This window comes from Thermobia domestica, chromosome 7 (genome assembly GCF_964235325.1).
Source record: "Thermobia domestica chromosome 7, izTheDome1.hap1.1, whole genome shotgun sequence".
NCBI lineage: Eukaryota > Metazoa > Arthropoda > Insecta > Zygentoma > Lepismatidae > Thermobia > Thermobia domestica.
Window position 1 is genome coordinate 275,177,334 of NC_137460.1, and position 23,838 is coordinate 275,201,171.

Below are 23,838 nucleotides of genomic sequence, written 5' to 3' on the forward strand. Positions count from 1 at the left end.
AAAGTCAATTTCCAGCGTCAATATAACATACACAATAATTCGACATCATTGAGGCTTACTAAACAGTTTGATGATTTAAGTTTTGAACCATCCTGTACACATTAGGTTAAGTATGGAATGTAATATTGCAATGTACATATGAAGAATAGAAGGAAGTACGTGGATGTATTACAATATAGAGTTATTTCCATGAAGGAAATTGTTCACCATGGCAAAAGTGCACATATTTACATGAAACATAGTCACAAAATCTTGAAGTGGTTACAGTACATAATGTAAATTTATCTTATCAGTACCTGCTTTTCTGTACTAAAAAATGTACAGTCGTGTACAACAGGTGATAATGGGACGGTGCCGTGTTCGGGGAGTATGTCGGATGCACGTGTTTCCCATCCAAGGCGGAAAATCGTGTTCCGGGTCATCCTAGCCACATGGGGCTTAGCGTTGTTCTGTAACAGGAGAAAAACTTTGCGATTTAGAAGTGCTGGCTCCACAGTTTTCAGGTTTTCTTGAACACGCCTCAATTGCTAATAGTACACAGTTACATTGATGCTCTGATCAGCTGGTAACAGTTCCAGATGCACGATGCCGCGAGCAGTTCACCAATCACACAGAAGAATCTTCTGGTGCAGTGCTGGAATCAGCTGTTTGGAACCAGTTCACAGGATGCTAACCAATGATGATAGGACCGTGGAGCTTCGTACAGGACGCACTTCTCATCACATGTAAACACCCTGTCCAAAAAATGGCTCATTCCTCAGACGAGACAGCACAGAAACACAGGTATTTGCTCGCGTTGCCTTCTGGTCCGGAGTAAAATCATGTGGACCCGTCGACCCAACTTGTAGTACTTCCCAAGCTGATGGAGATGGTTTCTCCGCCAAGCTGCCGAATGATTTCTCCACTCATACTGAATTGTAGTCCCAGTTCCTCACATGTCTGGATATTGTTCTCAATTGCTGCCTGAAGATCTTCATTTTGTACATGTGTTGGACTTCCGGCACGTGGTGCATCTTCGAGTGTTTCGTCACCGTCCTTAACTTGTTAAATCACTGCTGCACTCTCCGCGTAGTTATGACATCCTCACCAAAGGCCTGGCATATTTTCTGTCCCGCTGCAGCAGCGTTACAGCATACACGCCCTTATTACGCTCTGTAGAAGACCCATGTTCACTCTGTCCTTATGTAAGTTCACGGTGTAACTGAACTACCACACCGCTAGTATGTTGGATATACCACACCAATAACTGATCTTCGCTTTACCTCCATTGGCATTCAGCTCACGGTGTGAGAGCCAATGAACACAGACCTCCACAAAAAAGCGACAGAACTTTCTTCGTTACCTTTATAGTTAACTGCCTTTTCACCATATGTAAATAGGAGATATATACATATGAATTTAAGAGAGCAATTTATATGTCACTTCAATGCTTTATTTGCAAAACACACACACACACATATATATGTGCAGTAGACAAGTATAGCTTCCATTAACCATCAAACATATGTAACAATCTAAATTTATAAAATATCCAAAACTACACAACACTTCTGTTGCTAACCATGTCAAATGGATGTCTATTTAATCTGTACATAAATACAAATAAACATTGAATAAGCTAGTGGTTTCCATATGTCTGTACGATGTAAATGGAAGAACACGTGTGCAGCATATAATTTACTGGTGTTTTTTAAATAAAATTTTTTGTGCTTATTTATTTCACATGTATTTTATCATGTCACATCTGCTTTTACAAAGAAAAATACTGTACCAAGAGTCCTTATACATATATATTTGGTGTTTACTCCTCTTCCCTTGGGGCATCTTCTCATAGAACAACAGTACACTTGTATGGTCTTAAATTCTGCTTTAATACTACTGTACGTTTGTCTTAAACACCATTCTGAAACTACTACAATTTTCTCACATTTACACTGAAATGATAATAGTCACTAGATATATTTAATTTTGAATACAGTTGCTTTGTATTGAGGTTATATATTCTCTTGACGACAGTGCAAGACGTTGTGAAACAAAACATTTTCATCATTGAGTTCCTCCTATTGCCCTTATTATGGGCTATCCAAGCACTTAGATGACCTTGTCGATGTTGGTTAACTTTAAACAGTTCAAGTCATCCACTTCTTGACACTGTTGCTGCATATCTACCTACTTGATACTAATTTCAGCCACAATAAATTGTGTTTCACTACAGCAGCAGCCATGCAGTATTTTTCTATTAGTTTTTAACCATTACTGCAGTTTTTTTCTTTTTTTTCTTTCTTTTTTTTGTAAATAAATCACTGTATCAATGAACTTCCAAGAAGTCACAGGTTTAATATAAATTTTACTAAAACGTCGCATTTTTATTATTTACCTGTGTATGCAGTGCATATATCCCCCCTCACCTGAAAGCATTTTCAAAGAGGGCAATTGTCCATCGATCTTTACATTTTGACCTATTTCCAATACTAAAGTCCTGTGATCCTCTTTTTTTTCTTGGCTATAATATTCAGAGTATAGTTTAAGTAAAAGCATTGTAATGAGTTTTAACGATGTTCGTAATTAATTTAAACCACATAGTGAATATTAATTAAAAATGGCTACTTACCATGAATCCTCCCTTGGAAAACCTAAATATTTTTCATATGTTTCGGAACTCGCAGCTTGTTCGGCAGGAACCAGCTACGAGTTCCGAAACGTATGAAAAATATTTAGGCATTCCAAGGGAGGATTCATGGTAAGTAGCCAATCTTTTGTTAATTAAGAATCATCCTCTCTTGCGCTCATATAATTATATAGTGAATATTTTAGGGAAGAAAGAAGATAACCGGATTGCAGTCTATAAATTGGTTAACATGTGAAGATCGATGGAACATTACCTGCTTCGAAAATGCTCTCAGATGAAGGGCGAAATATCAGCAAACTATACACAAGTAAATAATAAAAAAGCCACTTTTTAGTAGTTTCGAAATAGTAGTAAGTATATAAAGATATACAGTAAGAAACCTTGTAAGAAGGATGATAGAATACACTTAAAATTAATTAACATCGACAAGATCTTCTGTGTGAGTTGACAACCCATGGAAAGGACGATATGACTTCATTAAAATATTGATGCTTAATAATATGAATTACAGGTATGAAATATGATTACTTAGTAACACCATTACATAATTATTCATAAGTATATACTGTATACAGAATGATAACACTGATAATTTTGAGTTTCTTTTATGTTTACACAACAACCAGTTTACAAGATTCACCAATTTCAAACTGTTTTCTAATCAATTGGCCATCGAAGTGTAATGTATTTTACACCATCAGTCATCACTGTGTAAGTGTGTGGCAGTGGTGTTAACAACTCATCATACTTTACAAACAGATGGTTATTTGTTACACAGACCTCGTAAGCAAAAACGTGTTCATAGAAGGCAATCGTGTCCAAAGCTACACAGGAAAAAATTATATCATCATCATGAATTATAATGTCTTTTACTTGACCAAAAACAGGAAGTCCATTGGATTCATCAATGTCAAGTGCAATTGTAGAAGACAAAGAAAAGGTATGGCCCTTCACTTTAACCTTTGTAACAGACATAAGGTCTGCTTCAGAGTGTAATGCATACCTCTGCTTAACCTCTATTGCTGTATCACTGTTAAACCTCCTCTTTTTTCCATGAGAAATGTGATGTGTCAAATTGTTATTAAGAAGTAAGTCATTAACGAGTAATTGATTTCGTATTGCAATTGATTTGCAGACATTTACTCTGCTGTGTGAGACATTAGCCATGAACTTTGAAATTCTATGTCTTGCTTCAAATCTCATGATCCATATTTGGTTCAGTGGTCCAAATTTTTTCATCATTGCAGGGTAGTGGGTGAGGAAATGAAACTTTGGTTTCAAATGACATTTTGTCAATGAACAGTACATTTCATTGAACTCTGCTATCAAAGTTTGTAGTTGAATCACAGTATCATCATAAACCCTGTTATTTAGAAGTCTTTCTGTAATTTTGCGTAATTGAATATACAACAGCCAAACATAATTGTTAGTGGGTACGTAATATCCCACCAATAGGCCAAAGTACCTCACCAAAATAAGCATTTCGTGAGCTGACATCTTTATGTTTATGTTCCCCCCATCAATCTGAATACAGTTTGTAGGTTTTGAATTGGAATCTGGACCATAATTAAAGTTAGCAAGGTTCATTTGCAAAGTCTCAATGGTAATTGCTTTACTTTCTTGTACCAAATAATTGACAATGAATGACATTACATAACGACAGCAACCTTCAAACCAATCATGCATTATGTCGACAGCAACATTGTTAAACAGGTCAAACCCTTCAAGGTTTAACCACACACATTTCTCCTTTATGCCAGTCTTAGATACATCATTTACCTGCAACTGATCTTCATATGTCAGAACACTCCTGAGCAAAGTGGGAATCTCTGTGGTTAATTTTTGTAATTCGTTCTTATTTGCATTGCATATCCTGCAACAGTGATTACCAACAAAATTTGAAACAAAACCCAGAATACTGTTCAACCCTAAATTGTCACCAGTTATAGCAGGAACAATGAATTTTACAACACCTTTAAAACAGCTTGTTGATACCTGTACGCCAGTTTTTCTTAGGAAATTCAGTTCATCTATTACCTTTTGAAGCGTAACTGCATTTCCAAATTTTCTTCTGTCAGCTGAATGAAATAAAGATACAAGGAAAATATTCTTCAACTGTGACACATAGTAAGGGGGCAGAAGTGGAAGTGAAAGATATATAGCACCTAATTTATGAATTCCAGCATGTGACCCCAGTGCGTTCCCAATTTCAACATCATCAAAGAAAATAATAACAGGTACTACTAATGTATGTCTTGAGTATTCTTGTGAAGGCTGCATGTTCTTCCATACAGAACCATGAATTATGTTCAAAAGAGGACTGCCATTGTCTTCACAGTTATTCAAATATTGCAAGTAGTTCAATATTTCACGTATAAATGAGTCCTTACTGAAAAGTTTTTGTAATAATACTCGCAATGGAATCATTTGCATAGTACAAGGAACAGATTCTATGTTGCTACCACAAGCCGTGTGTCTTCTTTCCATGCGTTCCCCAATTAAAACTTCCTGTGGACTAATGTATGTGCCTAATACCTCAAAATATTGTAAACGCTTGTAATCTGTTTCAAACCCGTTTAGAGGTTCTATTGAGAGAACTTCTTCAAGAGCTAATTGAAACTTACCAGGCAACTCTTCTACACCTGCGTGCTCTAAAACCATTGCTTGTAAAGATCTCTTCACATTGTGACTAAATAAGGATTTCATTCCATCAACCACAACTTGTACATGTGAACGGCTAAAAGTTGGATGTGCATATAGTTTAGAAATGAATTTACTCATATGATCCTCCACTACATTTTGTACTGTATCGTTTGTGACAACTTGACTACTTTTCTCTACAACAGGCTGTGACAAATTACCACGTGACTGCAATACAGTTACATCACTGTCTGCTAACAATACACTACTACTCCTATTACTACATTGCTTTTTATTTTTATGCACATTGGATATGTGTCTTTGCAGTGATCTATTATATGAAAAATACCTGTAACAACCCTCATATATACAAGGAAACATGGTACCTCTTGCCATATTTTTGCACACATTTCTTGTATGATATTGAATATCAGATGGACGATTGAAATTCTTTTTACATGCAAAACAGGTAAACATTATGTATCTTTATTGTGGTTCACTTATGCGTAAATCAGACATGAGACACCGAACACCTTGAGTCATTCTATCATGAACTGTTTTAATACCATAAAATCCCCTTTGCATTAACAACCAGACACTTTCTGACTCCTCAGGATACCTAGCACTAGTAGCATGAAAGATTTTGAAACATGTGTCAACAGCGCTTTGTAATGAATTGAATTTGTACAAAGTGTTCTCGACGACGACATAGGAGCATGTAACTGACGTTATGTCCTCACCCACAAGAACAACCAAAGGCTGAAATGTAGCCCCCAGTTTTTGTAGTTTTTCTTTCCTCTGTTGAATTGTGTTCTGCAGGTGACTGTCAGATGTAATGTGTGTGATGAATCCATCACGTATTTCCAATTTTGATGGGCGCCATGTTGTCCTCTTACAGTTCCTCTTGATGGGTACCACAGGTAGCAACAGTGGCAGACAAATCAGAGCAACATTTGTCTTCACGTCAGGTGAAATGTCCTTATCTGAAATCAGTAAATGGTGAATTACATGATAGGTCTCCATATAAGAGAGGTCATTTTTATGTACTATCTGTGGCACATAAATGAAAACTTAATTCACTGTTATACGAAAGCAACTAAATAAGATGGAGAGGATGCTGACTCGGTAGTAACTTCAGTTTTACACACTTTACAAGCTGTAGATGTTTTAAAACTTTTTTCAACAGTGCCAATGATATATCTATGTAATCAGATTTGTGGACTAAGTTCTCTTCCATTCAAGACTTCCTACAAGAAGTTGCAGTGCGTAAACAAAAATAAAGGCCAATTACGCACTACTTTTAAAACCAAAAACATGTCAATATCATTATGTGGCACTTCCCGGTGTGAGGGACGCTTACTATCTACCGATTAAGCTCAATACTTTTGTTTTCTCTCAAACGTCTATATAATAGTTTATACTCTATGTCTTGCAATACTGTAAACTTTGAACTTAAAATGCGATTTTCGGCAAATTCATAATTTTCAATTTAGCTGAAACTTCGTAGAAACACGTTTCATGATGTGTACAATTAAAATCAAGCAAAAGAAAATGTTTGATTTTGCTGTTCATAAATAACATCCGCTTAATAGAGTATCAGAGTAACTGTTCCAAAATTGCCTAATTTTCCCGTTTGCGTTGCGCACATACAATTTGATGTGAGAAGAAATCGTGGCCTAAGACCTTCACATATAAATAATGGTGGCCATAACTAAGAGTGAAAGGCGCGCATTTGATTGACATATTTTTTTGTATATCGCTCAAAAGAGGGGGCGCGCTCCGTTAGGTTTTATGCAAATGAGATTACACATTGAACTCGACAAGCACCATGAATTTCATCGCACTCGAGTGTGCGGAACAGAGAAACAAATCGGGTCAAATTCAAGGGACGTACCATTTCCAATGCTCAGACTGGCTTGATATGAGGCAAACCTCTCGCAAGAGAATGCCGTAGCCATGTGTCGTATTTCCGCTGAATGGTCTTCTTAAAGATGAAATAAGTGGAAGCGAATGCTAGTTAGGATTTCGCACATTCTACACCATATCTTTAAAAAAAAAACATTGTTCGAAGAAACAAAATGATCATTGCACTAGAGTAACACGTGGTATTGAAAGGTACAAAATGATTTATTCATTACCGGAGCTGTAGTACAAGGTTTTCCTTACTCCCAGTACCGCTCAGGCAGTTGAGGTGATTATTATGTACGACGTAATGTATTATACAAAAGTACTTGTACATAAGTATGCAAAAGGGTTTAATTGCCGATTTCCTCATCCTCTGACGAATGGTTCATCGATATCGCTCAAGAGCCTAGATTCGTCTTCTTGTGAATAAAATAGTCTTCTTGTGGATGTCTTCGGACGTGCTACATTTCTTTGCCCATTCCTAAGTACCAAATAATGAGCATGACATGGGCACAACATCCAACTCTCCATGTTTCATTTGCACATTGACAAAACTATCCTATAATGCAATCGTCCCCACCCGACCAAGATCGCATAAAACGAAAATGCAGTACTTTAACCGATTACTGCGCCTTGAGTGGATATGCGCACGAACAACGTAAGGTGTTTGATTCATATAAAGCCACTCTGAGCATATGACTTTGACCCGATTTGTTTCTCTGTTCCGCAGGCTCGAGTGTGATGAAACTCATAGTGCTTGTAGAGTTCAACGTGTAGTCTCACTTCCATCAACCTTCAACGGAGCACGCCCCTTCTTTTGGGCAATATACAAAATATATGTCAAAAATATGCACGTCTTATGGGCATTTTCATTGTATTGTTGACCCATTTTTGGTCATGTTTCACTGAGCTATGCCCACCAGTGTTTATATGTGAAGGTCTTAGACCACGACCTCTTCCCACACCAAAGTGTATGGGTGCACCGAAAACGGGAAAATTGGGCACTTTTGAAATTGCTCCTTTCCCTCTGGTCCCCTCCAATGATGTTTTAAATGGGTTTGACTAGGGTAACCAGATTCTGACAAGTGAAAAGTAGGACAGAAGCATAATAATAAATGATAGCCTGTGCATCGGCAATACGTATCTCTGTTTCATTTCACGTTAACCTCAAGGCAATCATTCATTTTTAAGAAATCAACACATCTCCAAATACTTTCATGTCGAAATACAAGATAGTTGAAAGAATTTCAAACAATTTAATGGAGTATCAACAAAAACAATAAAAAAAGGTCACGATTGAACTATAAAGAATTTTCTCTCTGCCTATTCACAACAATGTATTTAGACAAGTAATACTACTGAAAGAAGCGCAAATACTTCACACTGCAAGTCGCAAATAGATGAATCAAATTTATTTGTACTATAATCAAATAATATCATTTGCATTATAATTAATTAGACACATAATTAATACATGCGCTTGTAGTTTATTTTTAGGAACGTATAGTGAAACTTCGTTTAGGGCTAAAAACTTACTTTTTAAAATTGATTTTCAGAGCCTGGGATTATTTTAAGAAATGACAGAAAAAGACTGGCACGAGGAAACTCCAGTTAAATTGATTGGCGTCACTGCTGTGACTTGAAATAAGTGACCAATCCTGCCTTACCGACATCTCAACAAGACTTTCTCAGTAAAACCAACTGCATTACAAAACAATGGTTTGTCGATTGTTTTATTTTCCTAACAATAATTTTTTGAGCAGTGTTGAAAAAAAAAAGTTTATCATTCAGAAAAAAAGTGCCTGTGATTCGATATGTTGTGAATAAAGAATGAAACATTAAAGTATTGCAAATAAATTTAATCAGGACTTTTAAAAAAAGGACAGATCTCAATTTTCTAGATGTCTTTGGAACACACAGGAAAGCTATTTGAAAAATAATACTGTACTGCGAAAATCAGTACGCCTGATCACCCTAGGTTTGACTGTATTACAAAAATAAATAGTGCTTGAAGCACTGTACTTACCATGAACAGCACAGATGTACGGTGCTGAAAGAGAATGTATTTCTTTCAAATTTCTTTTCAACTCCAACAAATGCAGAATTTTGTCTTGAAGTAGAACAATTCTGTTAAACAAATTGTCTTCAGTACCAGGGTAAAGGAAGGAGTAGTCCTCCAACAGCTGCAAAAAGAGCAACATTATTAGTAGTGAGGTATCACGATGAAATCTTAAATATGAAACAAGTGTAAAATTTCTCATTAATGTTCCTACAGGAATGAAACATCAAGTTTTCCTATTCATTTTTCATAATAGTAATTAACGCATTAAAAGATAAGCAACCGATGTGTCAAACATAACAGGAAACGGGCAAACTTTTTTTCTTAAAAAAATTAACCATTTCTGTACATTAAAATTACCTGCTTAAGTTTCTATTTTTCTTCAATATTTTGGTAATATACTGGAACCCTTTTCTGGAAGATTGCTACGATCAACATTTAAGTTGTGCAAAGCTCATGTAGGCCATTCTCAGTTCACAATGACTAAAACCAATCAAGTTCACATCCACTAAAAACATATGAACCTTTTGCCATGGTTCTTAAGAAAAATAAATAAATAAAATAAATAATAAAAGACAAAATTTCACAGCACCAGCAAGCAAGTGCAAGGAGACTTCAATTTTAATCTACAGACATAGTTAATTATTTCTATGTGTCTTTTTTTTTTAATTTCTCACTTTCAAGTGGTTCAAGTTACCAAATTGGAAAGAGAATGAAGAAAATCAATTACAAAACTCGCATTTTTTACACAATGTTACAATTCAGCAATTTTACATATTCACAAACAACCAAATATAATAAGATGAAAGTAATGGTCAAGGAAAGTAAAATCTACGTATCAAATCAATACCACATCGTACCTTTCTCTAGCAGAATACATGATATAAAACTGTAGTATGGAAGGGAGAGAAATAGAATATAAAATACAATTAACATAATGTATATAGCTATTAACAGTCAAAATTTTGATGCAAGAACTTTAACTAAATCTAGCTCTCACAGCTTAAAACTGTGCCTGAGCGCAATTATGGGTGGAGCTGTTTCCTTGTGATAGTGGTCTGTACACATGTAAATCTTACATGTTTTCCCCACCTCATTATTCGACCTATATGTTTTAATGAGGACAGCGTTGAATTGAAATGAACACGTGTTTTGTGAAAAATGAGACACCTCACTCAGTTGTTAAATACTTTCCAATAGTACAGTAAATGTGCACTTACCAATGTATAAGCTTGTGGTGTTTTCAAAACAGGGTACAAGTCAAGGTAAGCACCAACCGTCCCAGGCTGTTCCAGGGCTTTCAATCTAGCTTCTGCTGTTGCTCTCCAATTATCGCACACAACATGCCAGGGATCTAGTGACGTTCTGAGCCACTGTAACTTCTCATCTATTACTGGGTCTGGAATGGGTTCTTCAATAATGTCTGTGTCGTCACCTAGTGAAGATGCAGGTGATGCAGAAGAGGACCTTCTACTTGGAATATCTCCTCTCTTTCTTAGAACTCTTCTTCTTGAAATGTAGGCCTCATACAACTTCCCAGAAGCATTGCGTTTTCTTTGGTAGTTCGTGGTTCCAATGTAAGCTGCGTAATACACAGATGGTGATTCTTTCCCAAAAATGGTTGCTATTTCATGTGCCCAGCGTGTAAATTCACCTCGTGTTATTAGCCGTGTCGGATTTTCTTCTAACTCATGCTTTACTATAAGTCGTGCTAAATTACACCTTGAAGCATTATCTAGTAAACCATTGTTCTTTTCTCCTTTAGCAAGAATGGCTTTTCCATCCAGTGTGCATTGCAATATAGTAAGCACCTGCAAGCAACGAAAGCATTATGAACAAGGATATCCATGAAGTCCCTAATGAAAGAAAACGAAAACAAATATATTTCATGGCTTGCATCTCCATTTGAAAACCTAATCACAGCAAGATTTGAGAAAGTATACACTGACCTCACATTTTCTGATTTATAAGCGTATTATTTTTATCTTTTTATTTCACTGTAGTTTGCATTTTCCTCTTACATTGTAAAGTGAACCTTCAAAACTTTTAATGAAATATAAATGTAGTGCAAATGTAGAAAATGAAAATGAATTATCAGTAAAAACAAGGTATAATTTCCCTTAAGGTTTCTTACACGAGTCCTCCAACTGGAAGTGTTACCTAAAATTACCTGAACTGAAGAGAATGTACATAGGGAAAACATGAGCATGAATATCTGATTATAATATCAGAGTGACTAATCACAAACGCAAAATCACAATCAGGGTCTTTTGGGGAGAGTTTGTCAACAGGAAAAAGTCCCTGTATGTTCCATTATCCCACATTAATAGTACAATACAAGAAGGGATTCGACAAAACATTCCTTAAATAGCAGCAAGGGAGTGTATCTGAAAATAAAAAAAAGATATGTACTTTTACCCCGATTCTTTACCAAATGTTTATTTCATTTATAGTAAACGAGGTTTCACAGAAAATTACTGTAGATTTTTTATGTTTAGATTAAATTATCATAAACGAAAACAAAATTCTGTAGTAAATTGGTCCCAAATTGTTGAAGTAAAAAGACCATTTCGTATAGCTATTACATATAGAACTCTCAACCCTCATATATACATCTGGAATTTCTAAGTAGTTCGCTTGTTCACTCAACAACCCAGATTTTCAGCCAAGCATGCTTCATCGACAGGTGGATCGACGCTGGTGGATTTCACTACACAGATTTTCATTTCAGTGTTACAGCAACTACGTTTTCTACTTTTCTCTCATGTTCACAATCTCAACCAAGTAGCTATAACAATGTTTCGTATTTTATCTAGGTGCTCAACGTATTTGTAAACGTGAGAAAAAACTATACTGTAGTTCGTGTAAACCTTATGAAATCCACCTGTTGTAGTATTTCATGGATTCAGCTGACGACGAAGCACGCTTGGCTTTGAAACCTGGCTAGTGGCATGAAGTAACAGTGTAACTACTTGCAAATTCCAGCTGTATACAGAATGGGGTAAGGATAAAATGTCTGGTTATCGAAATGAGTGCAATTTTAAAAATTTGTTTAAGAAACTGTAATACCCTTTCCTTTATGATCTCCATGGTAAAAATGAATGTGAAATCCTTCTCCTAAATCTTTAATATTCACATTATACACATGCTACCAAAATGTGTTGTACTTTATTTATAAACTTATAAGATCCCATTTATGATTTCTTTGTATCAAGAAGGAACATGGATTGATAAATACAATATACAACCTAACATGTACGGAAAATTGTCATTTGGACATAAATCCACGTTCACACAGAAGAGGCATGCAAACAATTTTAAAAATGTTACATTCACAAAGCCATATTGATGTATTTCCCTTGAGCGATGATTGCTTTATTCAGTCCCATAAACATTCATGATTAAAACCTGTAGACATTTATTCCATTACACCAAAACTTACATGATTTCCCTCTGATTCGCTGTGCCTGATTTGCTTTTCGCCTTCCACTGAGTGAGTGCAAGAAGTTGAACTGGAATTGGAAGCAAGAGACTGAATGTCAGAAGTATTTTGTCTGTTTTCTTCCTGCTGGTGTTCCTCTCGTAAATCTGCGGATGTTCCAGGAGTTTCTTCTAATCTATCTCTCTCTATTGCATTGAATGTTGATTTCCTTCCTTCACACCAAGAACTGTTTCCAAACGATGTTGGCGTTGTTAAGTCAAGAAGCAACCTATCTGCTTCTTCCTGCAACTGAGTACAAACCTTAAAATGACTCACAAGAAGCATGAGTATTTAATAAACATGTGAATGCCATTTGCTAAAACACTACAAAGGACATGACTAATTTCTTAAGTACCACGTCACACAAGAAGGAAACAAAAATGTGAGCAAACATATACTTGTGTTAAAGGAGGTACTATAATTCTAACTACTTGTCAATTTTCATAATGCGGCTCATACCAGGTACCACGGAAGGACCATTTTGCTGATATGAACGCATCTGATCAGCATTAACAATGGCCAATGCAGATATGGATGCTTGCAATACTGATGGATGTTTGTGGAAAACTGAAGTGTGGGCAGTGATAAAGTCTGTTTGGCAAATCCATCAATGGTATATATCCATATCTAATGGTAGACATGGATCGTCAAATCAATAATATCGGTGTCGATAGCTAAGATTTCAAGAAGTATCAGAATGGTTGATACCTAACTTCAAAGGTATGTGGTATCAGTTAGAAACACAATTTAACAATACTAGTCCAAAATATTGATTTTTTTTAAAGAGATCAATACACTTTTACACTCTAACATTTATTGAAACTAGTAATCCTTTGCAATATAATGCAAGACCAATGTTAACGACACTCTTGGCAACAGTATGACACTATTAACATTTAATAGTGTTTTAAAAAAGGGAAAGAGGAAGATCATTACATCTCTGAAAAGTAATAGAGAGAAATGATTGTCTGAAATGAGCTAATTATAATATCTCTCTCTTTTTTACAAGTTTAAAGTCTTTCATTTCCTACGGAAGCAATGCTGTTATGAATCGCAAGAAGAAGAATTGCATCATCAACTTGCCAGTTTTTGTGTAACAACTTAAAGCAACTATTATGTGAAATTTATCAGCGTAGGAGTACAGGAATTGGATTGGCTAATAGTAACATTCAATGGTGTTGGTATTGGCAAAATTAAGGTTAAATGGTATTAGCTGGGTTTCAATACCGCCATACAGGCACATTATTGCTATTGATCTATCACCAATTCTAGGGATGTATAATTTTGTACACTTCACATCTAACAGATATTAGAAACATTTGTGGACGTTGACGCAAGAGAGCACACAGTCTATGATTTTCATAACATGAATGCGAAAGAGGAACTAAAAAATTGTTCTGGTTTGTACGTCTGCCTGAAAAAAAAAGCACATTTTATTTATACTTATAACTTCTGTGGTTAACATGCATGTTCACAAATAGTGGTGTTCACAGATTGCGCATTGAATTGAGCAAAATGCCTTCATCTTGAAAGAAGTCTGTCATACCTACTGTGTAGTTGAAACAGGTCACATCTACTTCCCGACTTCCATGTTAACGAGTCTATTTCTACTTTACAGTACGTGAACTACTGACAAATAGAACAGGAGGATTCCACTTATGATGTGTAGCTGACACACAAGAATAACCTACCCTGCTGTTTTCATCTGCTTTCTGAAGATCCTGTTTCCAAGATTTCCAGTTAACCTTGAATTTTACTCTTGGCCCTGCCTGAGGTATTAGCTGTTCGATGTCTCTATCCTCTAAGTGTTGAAGTGCAAAAAAATCTACACCATTCTCTGGAAAAGAAAGATACTTAGCCTCTTAAAGCACTGTTCAGGTTGTTTCTGACCCTCATTCTCTGCTATTCATGCACCTACTTGTAGAAGCATCTTACATTACGTACTATTTTTCCTACACAAATGCAGAATGAGCAAATGTAATCATAATATTAACCATTTATACACTGCAATAGAGGTGGTGAAAGGGTAATTCAAAATATGACATTAACTGAAGAAATGCAACACCATAATGAAATTTATGGAATGGAAATAAAAATGTAACTTCATTCCACATTACATCAAAATAAACTCTGCAGTTCATTACTAAAAATGATAACCTATATTCTCGTGAACAAAAGAATTCATACAATGATAAACTTGCTTAGAGTTTTTATTTATACGTTTCAAAACTTCTAAGATTGTTGTGAGTAGGTAGGGTGCTTTCATGCGGTGAAAAACTTTGGCATATATACACATGATTGTGCCTAGTAATTTAACAATGTCATCTTTTCCCTTGTGTATTTTTATCTCAGCAATATGATTTGTTATATTCTGTATTTTTCCACTAACGAAAGTCGAATCAAAATATAATCTTATGAAGCCCTTTTTACGTGTTGGCCCAATCTGCGAAACTATGCTTAAGAAAGGTACAAATCAACGAACATACGTTGAGGAAGACGACACTGCCCTAATGCATATGCTGAGGATCTTTACATCATGACAACAGACAACTTCTGCTTCCTTTTGTTGATTAACGTTTCCATCCACTGTATGCGGAGCTTTGTGTTTATCAACTTGAAATACCTTCTTTTTAATGAGAGGGGTATTAAACTTAGCGTAACCTACTCACTTTTGCTACATTTTTCCTGTTTATTGAGAGTGCTCACCATAGCAAAATTACACTACCGCAAACTTTAGAGTTTTTTCTGCCATATCTTCGAATAAAAAAAAAATCAAAAAGCAAAGATTCAAATCACTAGACAATCTGATTTTGCATGTGACACCCTACCATAATTCATGTATTTGCTTGTGGTGTGCTGCTATTTACAGAACCTTCAAAAAAATGCTAAATTTACCGACAGTTGCATATCGAAAGCTGATATATGAGTCGTAATAACAATATCACATGAAAATTAATATTGTCTAGTGCAGTACTTCTTTGCTTTTTGAATATTTTTATTTGTTTTGAAGATATTACAGAAAATTTCTAAAATTTTCGGTGGTGAAGACACTTAAGGTTTGGAGTATATGAGCGGAATCAACCCGCAATTAATGCTGACAGAGAGCGGCGGCAACCACGCGTTAACCAAGTATTGTCAACGCCTCTGGGCGCGATAACGCTGGCTTATTGGATCAATGGCTACAACACTGGATGGACTATATGAGCGTTAATAACGCTGCAGCGTTAGTGCTGAGGATCTCAATTTTCTTAGCAAATAAATAAATTGAACTTCTGTAATGATTTACTAAAAATATGTTGCTTAATCAGTGCCAGATTTACGTATAAAAGCAAAACGAGCTACGGCTTATGACCCCATTATCTTGCCCCCATTCCCGCAAAAAAGTTACACGTATGCGAACTGCCTTATATATAAGTAAAAATTTCTGTGCCAGTTCGCCATAACAACAACAATCATCTTTATCAAAACAATTCTTAATGTTTACGTAATAACCTCCAATACCTAAGCTGAGGGTTTGGTTGGATAAGCACACTTACACTCAGATCTCCCCCCTTGCACGCAATGCTCAAACTCTTAAGACACTAGGTTGCATGTCATGCTGAATGCTTGGAACAATAGTTCAAAATTTCAAAGTCAGACGCACTCACCAATCCAAAAATGATTGCCAGTGTCACTTACATACAAGTTATGAGCCTCCCCCATCTCGCTCGCGGCCTTTGGTTTGACAAAGAAACAGATTACACCAGAGCATAAGATTTCAAAATCAGACAGTTAGATTCAGAATATATTCACATATAATCCTACATCTACATTTACTTATTTACTGTACTGAAAAGAAAAGCAGTTAGGTGGCCAGTGATAACAGTATCTCGTGCAAATATCTATTTTTAAAAATATATTTTATGTATTTACTTATTTTATTTATTGACATTAGAGAGCCGCGGTGGCTCAGTGGTAGAGCGTTCACCTCTGGTGCTTCGGGTCCCGGGATCGATCCCAGCCCCCGCCAAGAGAAAAGGTGGACAAACACCGTGTGCGTGGGTTTTCTCGGGGTTCTCCCGTTTCGTCCCACTTTCTTCATTCCATCATTTCATTAATCTCTCATCATCACAGTCTCCTTTAGCCTAACCGGCATAAGCGTGGGACGTAAAACTCAAAAGATTTCATTTCAGTTTTCGTTTTCTATTTACATTGTGACGTCATTTTTTAATCTATTCTAGGCAATGAGCTGTCCCCCAAGATGGGAAAGGAAGGGTGAATTACAACGTTGTGAAGACTTCACTTTCCATGTGCGTCGTGAAGACTACACATTTCGTGTTTTCTCTCAGTCAGTGACAATTAGTTTCGTGCCAACTAGAAACTGCGCAGCACTTTAAGTTTAGGCAGAAACCATTCCTGGTGAACGCTGGTCCCCAGTTTAGAAAATGAACTCCGTGGAGCATAATGTATGAACTGGATTGTGAAGCATGCCGTAGTGTATTCATGAATAGAGACGCAAGTAGGCTATAGCGTCCTTCAATATCCAGTTCATATATTATGCAGTGGGGAGTCCATTTTCTATATATAAATAAACTTTATCGCAAATGTCACTTACACCCCTTTGTCTCTCGCTGCCTCAAATCGATTTCTCCCGTTCGATAACGGGCGTATTTCTTTTAGCTAGTTAGGATTAAAAGTTTCTGGTTCAATTTTGATGTATTCAATGCCTCGTAGAGTTGATGCTATAATTAAATCAACGGTTATCCTACAAACTACTGAAATAAATTATGGAAGCGGCAACATTGAAATACTTTATAAAACGCTACTGTTCTACTACTGCATTTTGTACTCTATGGCAGATAGCTTTCTAAATGTAGTCACTAGAATCAATACATACATTGAGGAGAATAGCGCATATTAAATTACAAGGTTGAATTCGAATAAACTATCCCATTGAATGTACAGAAAAACGAAATCCTTTCATTATCTCCTACAAGTGCAGGGAGATACCGACGTTTGTACAAAGAAAAGAAAATGAAATGAAATGAAATCTTTCAGTTTTACGTCCCACGGTTATGCCGGTTAGGCTAAAGGAGACGGTGATGATGAGTAATGAATGAAATGGTGGAATGAAGAAAGTGGGAGGAAACGGGAGAACCCCGAGAAAACCCACGCACACGGTGTTTGTCCACCTTTTCTCTTGGCGGGGGCTGGGATCGATCCCGGGACCCGAAGCACCAGAGGTGAACGCTCTACCACTGAGCCACCGCGGCCCCTACAAAGAAAAGAGATTTCGTCCTCTGATACTCTATGTAAGGACTTTACCACCTGTTAATAGTTATCTGTATTTTACACATTAACCAGATTGTATCCTTCATTATGCGGATTAGTAGTGTTGCCCACCAGACGAGAAAACATACATGAATGCCTTTTAAAAGTGTCATTTTATTCGATTATGGATTTCTTTTATGCATTAATGGAAGCAGATTAAAAAACTACAAACGTTAAAGTTTTTTTTTTTTTTAAATTTGTTGCCTAGTCTGCGGAACTGGATCGAAGAAAGGCACCTGGAGTAATGAACAGGGTGAACAGAACATGAGAACCTCTTCGGAATACATATTAAGAACCCTGTTAGAATAATGTATGTAAAATCATTTAAATTTGGATCTTTAAGTACAAGGGCGAGTGTTTGATTTTTGGGCTTATTCAGGGGCGGACTGGCCCCTGAACATCGACCCGACCCGACTCAACCTGAATAGGTTTTAGCCGAAACGACGCATAAGAAGTTGACCCGAGCCGACCCATGGCTAGAGCAGCCCTGACCCGACCTGTGACCCAAGGAGATTCGACTCAAGCCCTGACCCGATGAAGCCTGACCCAACCCGTTTGAGAGCACTAGCTGTCGGCACTGGGCTCAGTAAGCGTTGGTGTACCTTCTAAAAGTGCTGATCACTTATGCTGTTTGTGAAATCAGTGTGTATATCGTGTAAATTTTAATTCCCCTTTAGTTATTTAAAGTTAATTTAAAATAAAAGTGTAGTAAAATGTAAAAAAAAAATATATATTTGTGATGTCCAAAGTAGGTATTCATATGAAAAGAGAAGTTGGGGCCAACCGAGGAATGGGCGGACTACACTAGACGATAGACGATATCTAATCTTTCTGCGACATAAAGATATGATATTATGACTTACTTATGTCAAGGAAAATCTTACGTTTCGAAATCTATCGCAAATTTACCTCCAATCGCATTCTTCGTGTTGCATTGAGGCCACAAATTTACAGCTTTTTCAAGTTTCCAACACTGACGCCATGTCTGTTGTCTCACCTCACAGGATTGGGGGGGGGGGGTGTCTGCTAAGAGCTGGGCACACTTCCTCGAGATTATACAGCATTATTTAGACGAGTTTCTGTATGTGGTTACATTTTCTTCTCGCCAAAAAGACAGGTACTACAGGTCAACCCCGTAGTATGGCGTTAATCAGACTTCAAAACGGCTCTGCATAAGGCCCTATTTGTTTACTGCTTCTTGGCCAACTTCTAAGAGCATTTATAAAATCCTATGCGACTTTGTTATACGTAATTAATACATTCAAATTCACGAGCGACGAAACTGAAGGGTTTGGGGATACGTTTCGGAGTAATAACTGTAGCCATAATAATATACTTCAACTAAGCAACGGTGGAAACAGTCCGGAAATCAGAAATGATCAAAACTGAATGGTTTACATCGCCCATTTCGAAATACGGCTAGCAGATTAAACTTACAAGAAATGACCAAAAAAAGTGAAATTTGGCCTTATACTAAGCGTTGGTTGGGGGGGGGGAGGAAGCGAGCATCCTCGGTAGGGATACTTCAGTTGATTTTTTTCGGAGCGAAACGTGATAGAGGGGGAAATTCCCCCTCAACCCCCCGGTAATTCGCACCCTGCACACCTGGCAATAAAATAAACTGCGCAATATTATACAAGCTTCAATCCAAATAGACCAAATAAATGATGTGAGTCACAACTTAAACACGTCAGTCTCTGGTTTTCCACATTTTATATAATACTTACTAAATATATTAAGCAAAGCTACTGTTATGTATTTTAAACAAGTGAAAGTGAACATTACGGATTCCATATACAGATTGGTCAGAGCATACATTGGTACCTGTTCTGTGTATGTAAAAAGCACCCCATATAACAGCCTTTTTGAATAAAAAGAAGGGAAGAAAATAATACAAGGACTAATACTGAGGTACTTACTATCATTTGAAAAAAAAAAAACTATTGAAAATCTCTAAGTTTTACGTCCCAGGATTGTGCAGGTTAGGCTAAAGGAGACGTTGATGGCAAGAAATGAATAAAATGGTGGAATGAAGAAAGTGGGAGGAAACTGGAGAACCCCAAGGAAACCCACGAACATGGTGTTTGTCCACCACAAAGTCCACACGGCGCGAGCTGGAATTGAACCAGGGACCTCAAGCACCGGAGGTGAATGCTCTCCACTGACCCAACACGCCCTCCATCATTTGAAAAGAGTAATTCCGTAAAATTACCGTAAATAATCCACTGAAACAAAGGAAAATGTGAATTTAGCTGAAAGAATCATATGTGTGTGTAATTTGAATGGGGCACAAACACCGGGGTTTACTCGAGCAGACAGATCTACCAAACAGAAAACATAGGTAAAATACGATGGTAAAATTCTTCTTTTTCGGTGAAGATCTGAGAGTGTGAATATAAGTAATTACTGTCAATGCACAGCATATTGAAATGAATTTTGAGCGGTTGTGAAAGAATTGTATGTGTGTGCGTCTGTGCGCTATTCCACTATCCTTGTTTATGCGTATATCCGCATCGTTGATGCGCCTGGTCCATACGAGTGCATTCCTTGCTCCCGCTCGGACCCTTGCTGCACTCCTGCCCTGACTCGGTTAGATAGCCTTCGTGCTTTTTAGTGGCCACCTAGCACAAGTTGGTTCATGTTTTATCCCCTGTACTTGTTGTCATACATCAACATTGTATTTATACTGAGCAGCAGGGTTGGCTGGTTTAAACCAGCTGTTTAAAAGAAAAAACTGGTTTAAACCAAAAAACGAAAAATGTTCGTAAAAGTGTAACTATTCGTAAAATCTTGACGAACACACATTTGTGAACACAAGTGTGTGTATCACTTTTCACTCCCATATATTATTCGTACTATATTCAGACCTAAACACCCCATTCTTTACTCAAAGAGATTATATTACAAAAGGAACTTTTTTTATGTAACTTTATGGATGTTTCTTTTGTGATTTTTTTTTATAGTTTGTTATTATTGCTATGCAACCAAAGGGAAATTCAAAACCTTGTATCGTTTTAATAATGTTTACTATTAATAAAATACATCGAAATGCTGTACTTTTTTGGGGAGGGGGTCATACAAACCCCACGAGAGGCAATGATTGCAATAACAAGAATATTTGGTAACTATTTATGTATAAATGGGTCAGAGCCAAAGTGGACTCAAATAATTCGTATCTTTATTCACTTTCCTTACTGATATATAAAGTAACTCGTTATATTTCTTTAACTTGGATAATAAATGAACTGACTTGGACTAAATTAGTTTTCTGTACTCCGTAATACTTTGAAATTGTACATATGTAATTCTGTATAATGGTTCCACTTGTGCAATTGTTTATCTTTTTGTCCTTCTGTCCTAATGACTCCTGACAATTATATTAGCAAATATGTAAAGATCAGTTAACGTATTTTTATCAGGAGTCCTTAGTGACTCGGCAGACGTATCGCATTTTTGGCCAATCAGTCCCGGTTTCGAGTTCAAATGGAAGACAATTCCTCTTGGATGTAAGCCGAGAAGCGGTTTGGATTCCACTTTAAGCTTATGTGACCCCTTCCAGCATAACTCGGTTGTTGCATACTAACACCAAGGCGAAACAAGCTTATTTCTGCCTATATGTGATATAAATATACAGAGCAAATTATTTAAACCAAAAAAACCTGGTTTAAACAAATTTTTTTTTTCAATAAAATCCATGGTCTTTGCCAACCCTGCTAAACAGTCCTCAAGCGAATTTGCAAGTAGTAATGGAGGTCCTTTAGTGCATACTCTACTAAAAGAAATAAAAAGCTCTAACGTAACCTGAAAATGTAAGAAATATATCAAAATTTGTAGAACTGACTGTTCGACTAATGCCAGAAAATCTTACAGAAAGTGACAATTACGTAAAGTATAAGACGTAGGGGATGGTTCTACACAGGTCCACCTATATAGATTAGTAGCTAGGATTGATTCTTTCTGTACCAAAATTTTAATATTTAATTTATATAATATTGCTGAGCGAGCGCCAGCGAGTGAAGGGGGGTTGGAGCCCCGCAGGGCACGTTGTTTTCTATCTTTACCACAGCTAAACGGGAAGGGAGACCTGTGTCCTAGAACCTTCCCATTTAGTTGCAACAAAGACCAAACACAGCGTGCCCTGCGGGGCTCTTAACCCGCCTTCACTCGCTTGGCAATAATATTTGAATTAAATATTAAACTTTGGTACTGAAAGGAATCAACGTACGTACTAATTTATATGGGGGATCTGTGTTCTAGAACCTTCCCCACGCATTCGCCCATAAGGTAAGTAGTAGTAGAGCAATTAATAAAGAACAATGTAAGGTGCGACGAATTTAAGGAGCTAACGACTTTTACAAAAAGAAATCTCCGTGTCGTGAAAGCGTTGGTTTTCCATAATGCTCGTTTACGCGTTACCCAACATCGCTGACGTGCCTACTCCCTACGGAGGCACTCCCGCGTGGGCCTCATTCTTAAGCTCCTTCCCAGATTCGCTTAGATAGCATTCGTGCTTATTAGTGTCCATCTAACACAGGTTGGTTGGTGTTTTACACAAGACCTCTTAACTGAATCTGCAACGAGGATTGCAAGTGCGCACTACAACAATGATTGCTGAACGTACAGAAAGAGAATACAGCGAGCATTATTTACATTAGTAATACTTGTTGCCTAAACAGATTTAGAAGTTACATTCATAGGAAAGGCAGTTACTGAAGCAGGAACCTACAGAACTGTGCACTGAATTAGTATGTTCATCACATGCATTCTAACATGAGTGCAACCAACATACTTGCATGTTTTTACAAAAAGTAATGGTAATAGTATACACGAGAACCCCCTGATCTGCGTTTCTTCTGTGTTCTATTACCACTTCTACACGAAATACCATAAATTTTCTACGTAGTGCAATAGTAAGAAGTACCCATGTGCACAAGACATGCGATATGCGTTAAATTCCTCTCCCCCCCCACACACACAGTCATAGATAAAGTACAATGGCACTACACATACCGATATAAAGTACAGGTACGTTTTTTTTATTTTCGTATGAGCCGATAAGTAAATAAAAGTCGCTTTATTGCCCCCTTTGTAAGTTCGTACATACTCAATGAATAATCCCTAAAAGTATGAGCGTCCTGCTCCTTTGGGAACTGATGCAGCTTCACGTATACTATATCCAAAATAATATTCATGCCTACACAAAAATTCTCCAGCTTTTATGTAATTTCTAGATCGTTAGAAAATAATCATTACTTTCAAGCAGGATAGATTGTCTTCTGCTGTCATGCTGATTGATTCAGGTTTTCTTATTTCTAATGCTAATTACTTACCCTTAAAAATGTTAACGTAATTGTTTAGTTTCCAATTAGTCAGCAAATCTTCCACATACGCATCCATATTTTGCTTATAACAACACTTTCTTTCTTCTTATTTCTTCAAGCGCGATACTGACTATGACTTTCACACGAAAAATGGAGGCTCCCGCGTTTTGCCATACAGAATGGAATTGTGGGTAATAAAAATTTTGAGCCTCTTTCTTTGCAACTTTTATAACAAGAATAATGCGTTACTGTCTGTATTGTAATGTTAAATACCAAACAACTGTATGATTACACAGAGTTAGAGGACTTTTTCCATTACTTACTGTAAATTATTCATTACTAAATGTATTTTTATCAATTTTCTGGGATATATAACATTATAATGACTTTCTATCATTCCTTTACGTACTTTTATGTCCTGCTTTCCGAGTGAAAGATCAGTTGTACGTAGAAATGGTACGTAATCGTGCTTCCGTTACACAAATAGTAATGA

General features: G+C 36.8%; 2 protein-coding genes across 2 annotated transcripts; both read right to left on the bottom strand.

Annotated features, from left to right (window-relative positions):
* Positions 1 to 3,286: 3,286 nt before the first annotated feature.
* LOC145689733 (uncharacterized) lies at positions 3,287 to 5,665 on the bottom strand. The gene has a single exon (XM_081763934.1). It carries the CDS (start codon positions 5,663 to 5,665, stop codon positions 3,287 to 3,289), a length of 2,379 nt encoding a protein of 792 aa, XP_081620060.1.
* Positions 5,666 to 5,755: 90 nt separating this feature from the next.
* Positions 5,756 to 23,495, bottom strand: LOC145690938 (uncharacterized). Its single transcript, XM_081766397.1, has 6 exons — positions 23,355 to 23,495; positions 14,406 to 14,551; positions 12,676 to 12,963; positions 10,454 to 11,044; positions 9,201 to 9,357; positions 5,756 to 6,252 (listed from the first exon to the last, which is right to left on the bottom strand). Exons 1-6 carry the CDS (start codon positions 23,419 to 23,421, stop codon positions 5,756 to 5,758), a joined length of 1,746 nt encoding a protein of 581 aa, XP_081622523.1. The 5' UTR covers positions 23,422 to 23,495.
* Between the last annotated feature and the right edge of the window lie 343 nt (positions 23,496 to 23,838).

What these genes read in the sequence shown, in the direction of transcription:
- LOC145690938 (XM_081766397.1), bottom strand. Translation starts at nt 23,421, where the DNA reads ATGGATGCGTATGTGGAAGATTTGCTGACTAATTGGAAACTAAACAAT. An exon ending in GCGAATCAGAGGGAAATCAT is followed by an intron (nt 11,045 to 12,675) that starts GTAAGTTTTGGT and finishes CGTTGCTTGCAG; the next exon opens with GTGCTTACTATATTGCAATG. An exon ending in CACCACAAGCTTATACATTG is followed by an intron (nt 9,358 to 10,453) that starts GTAAGTGCACAT and finishes CTCTTTTTGCAG; the next exon opens with CTGTTGGAGGACTACTCCTT.
- LOC145689733 (XM_081763934.1), bottom strand. Translation starts at nt 5,665, where the DNA reads ATGGCAAGAGGTACCATGTTTCCTTGTATATATGAGGGTTGTTACAGG.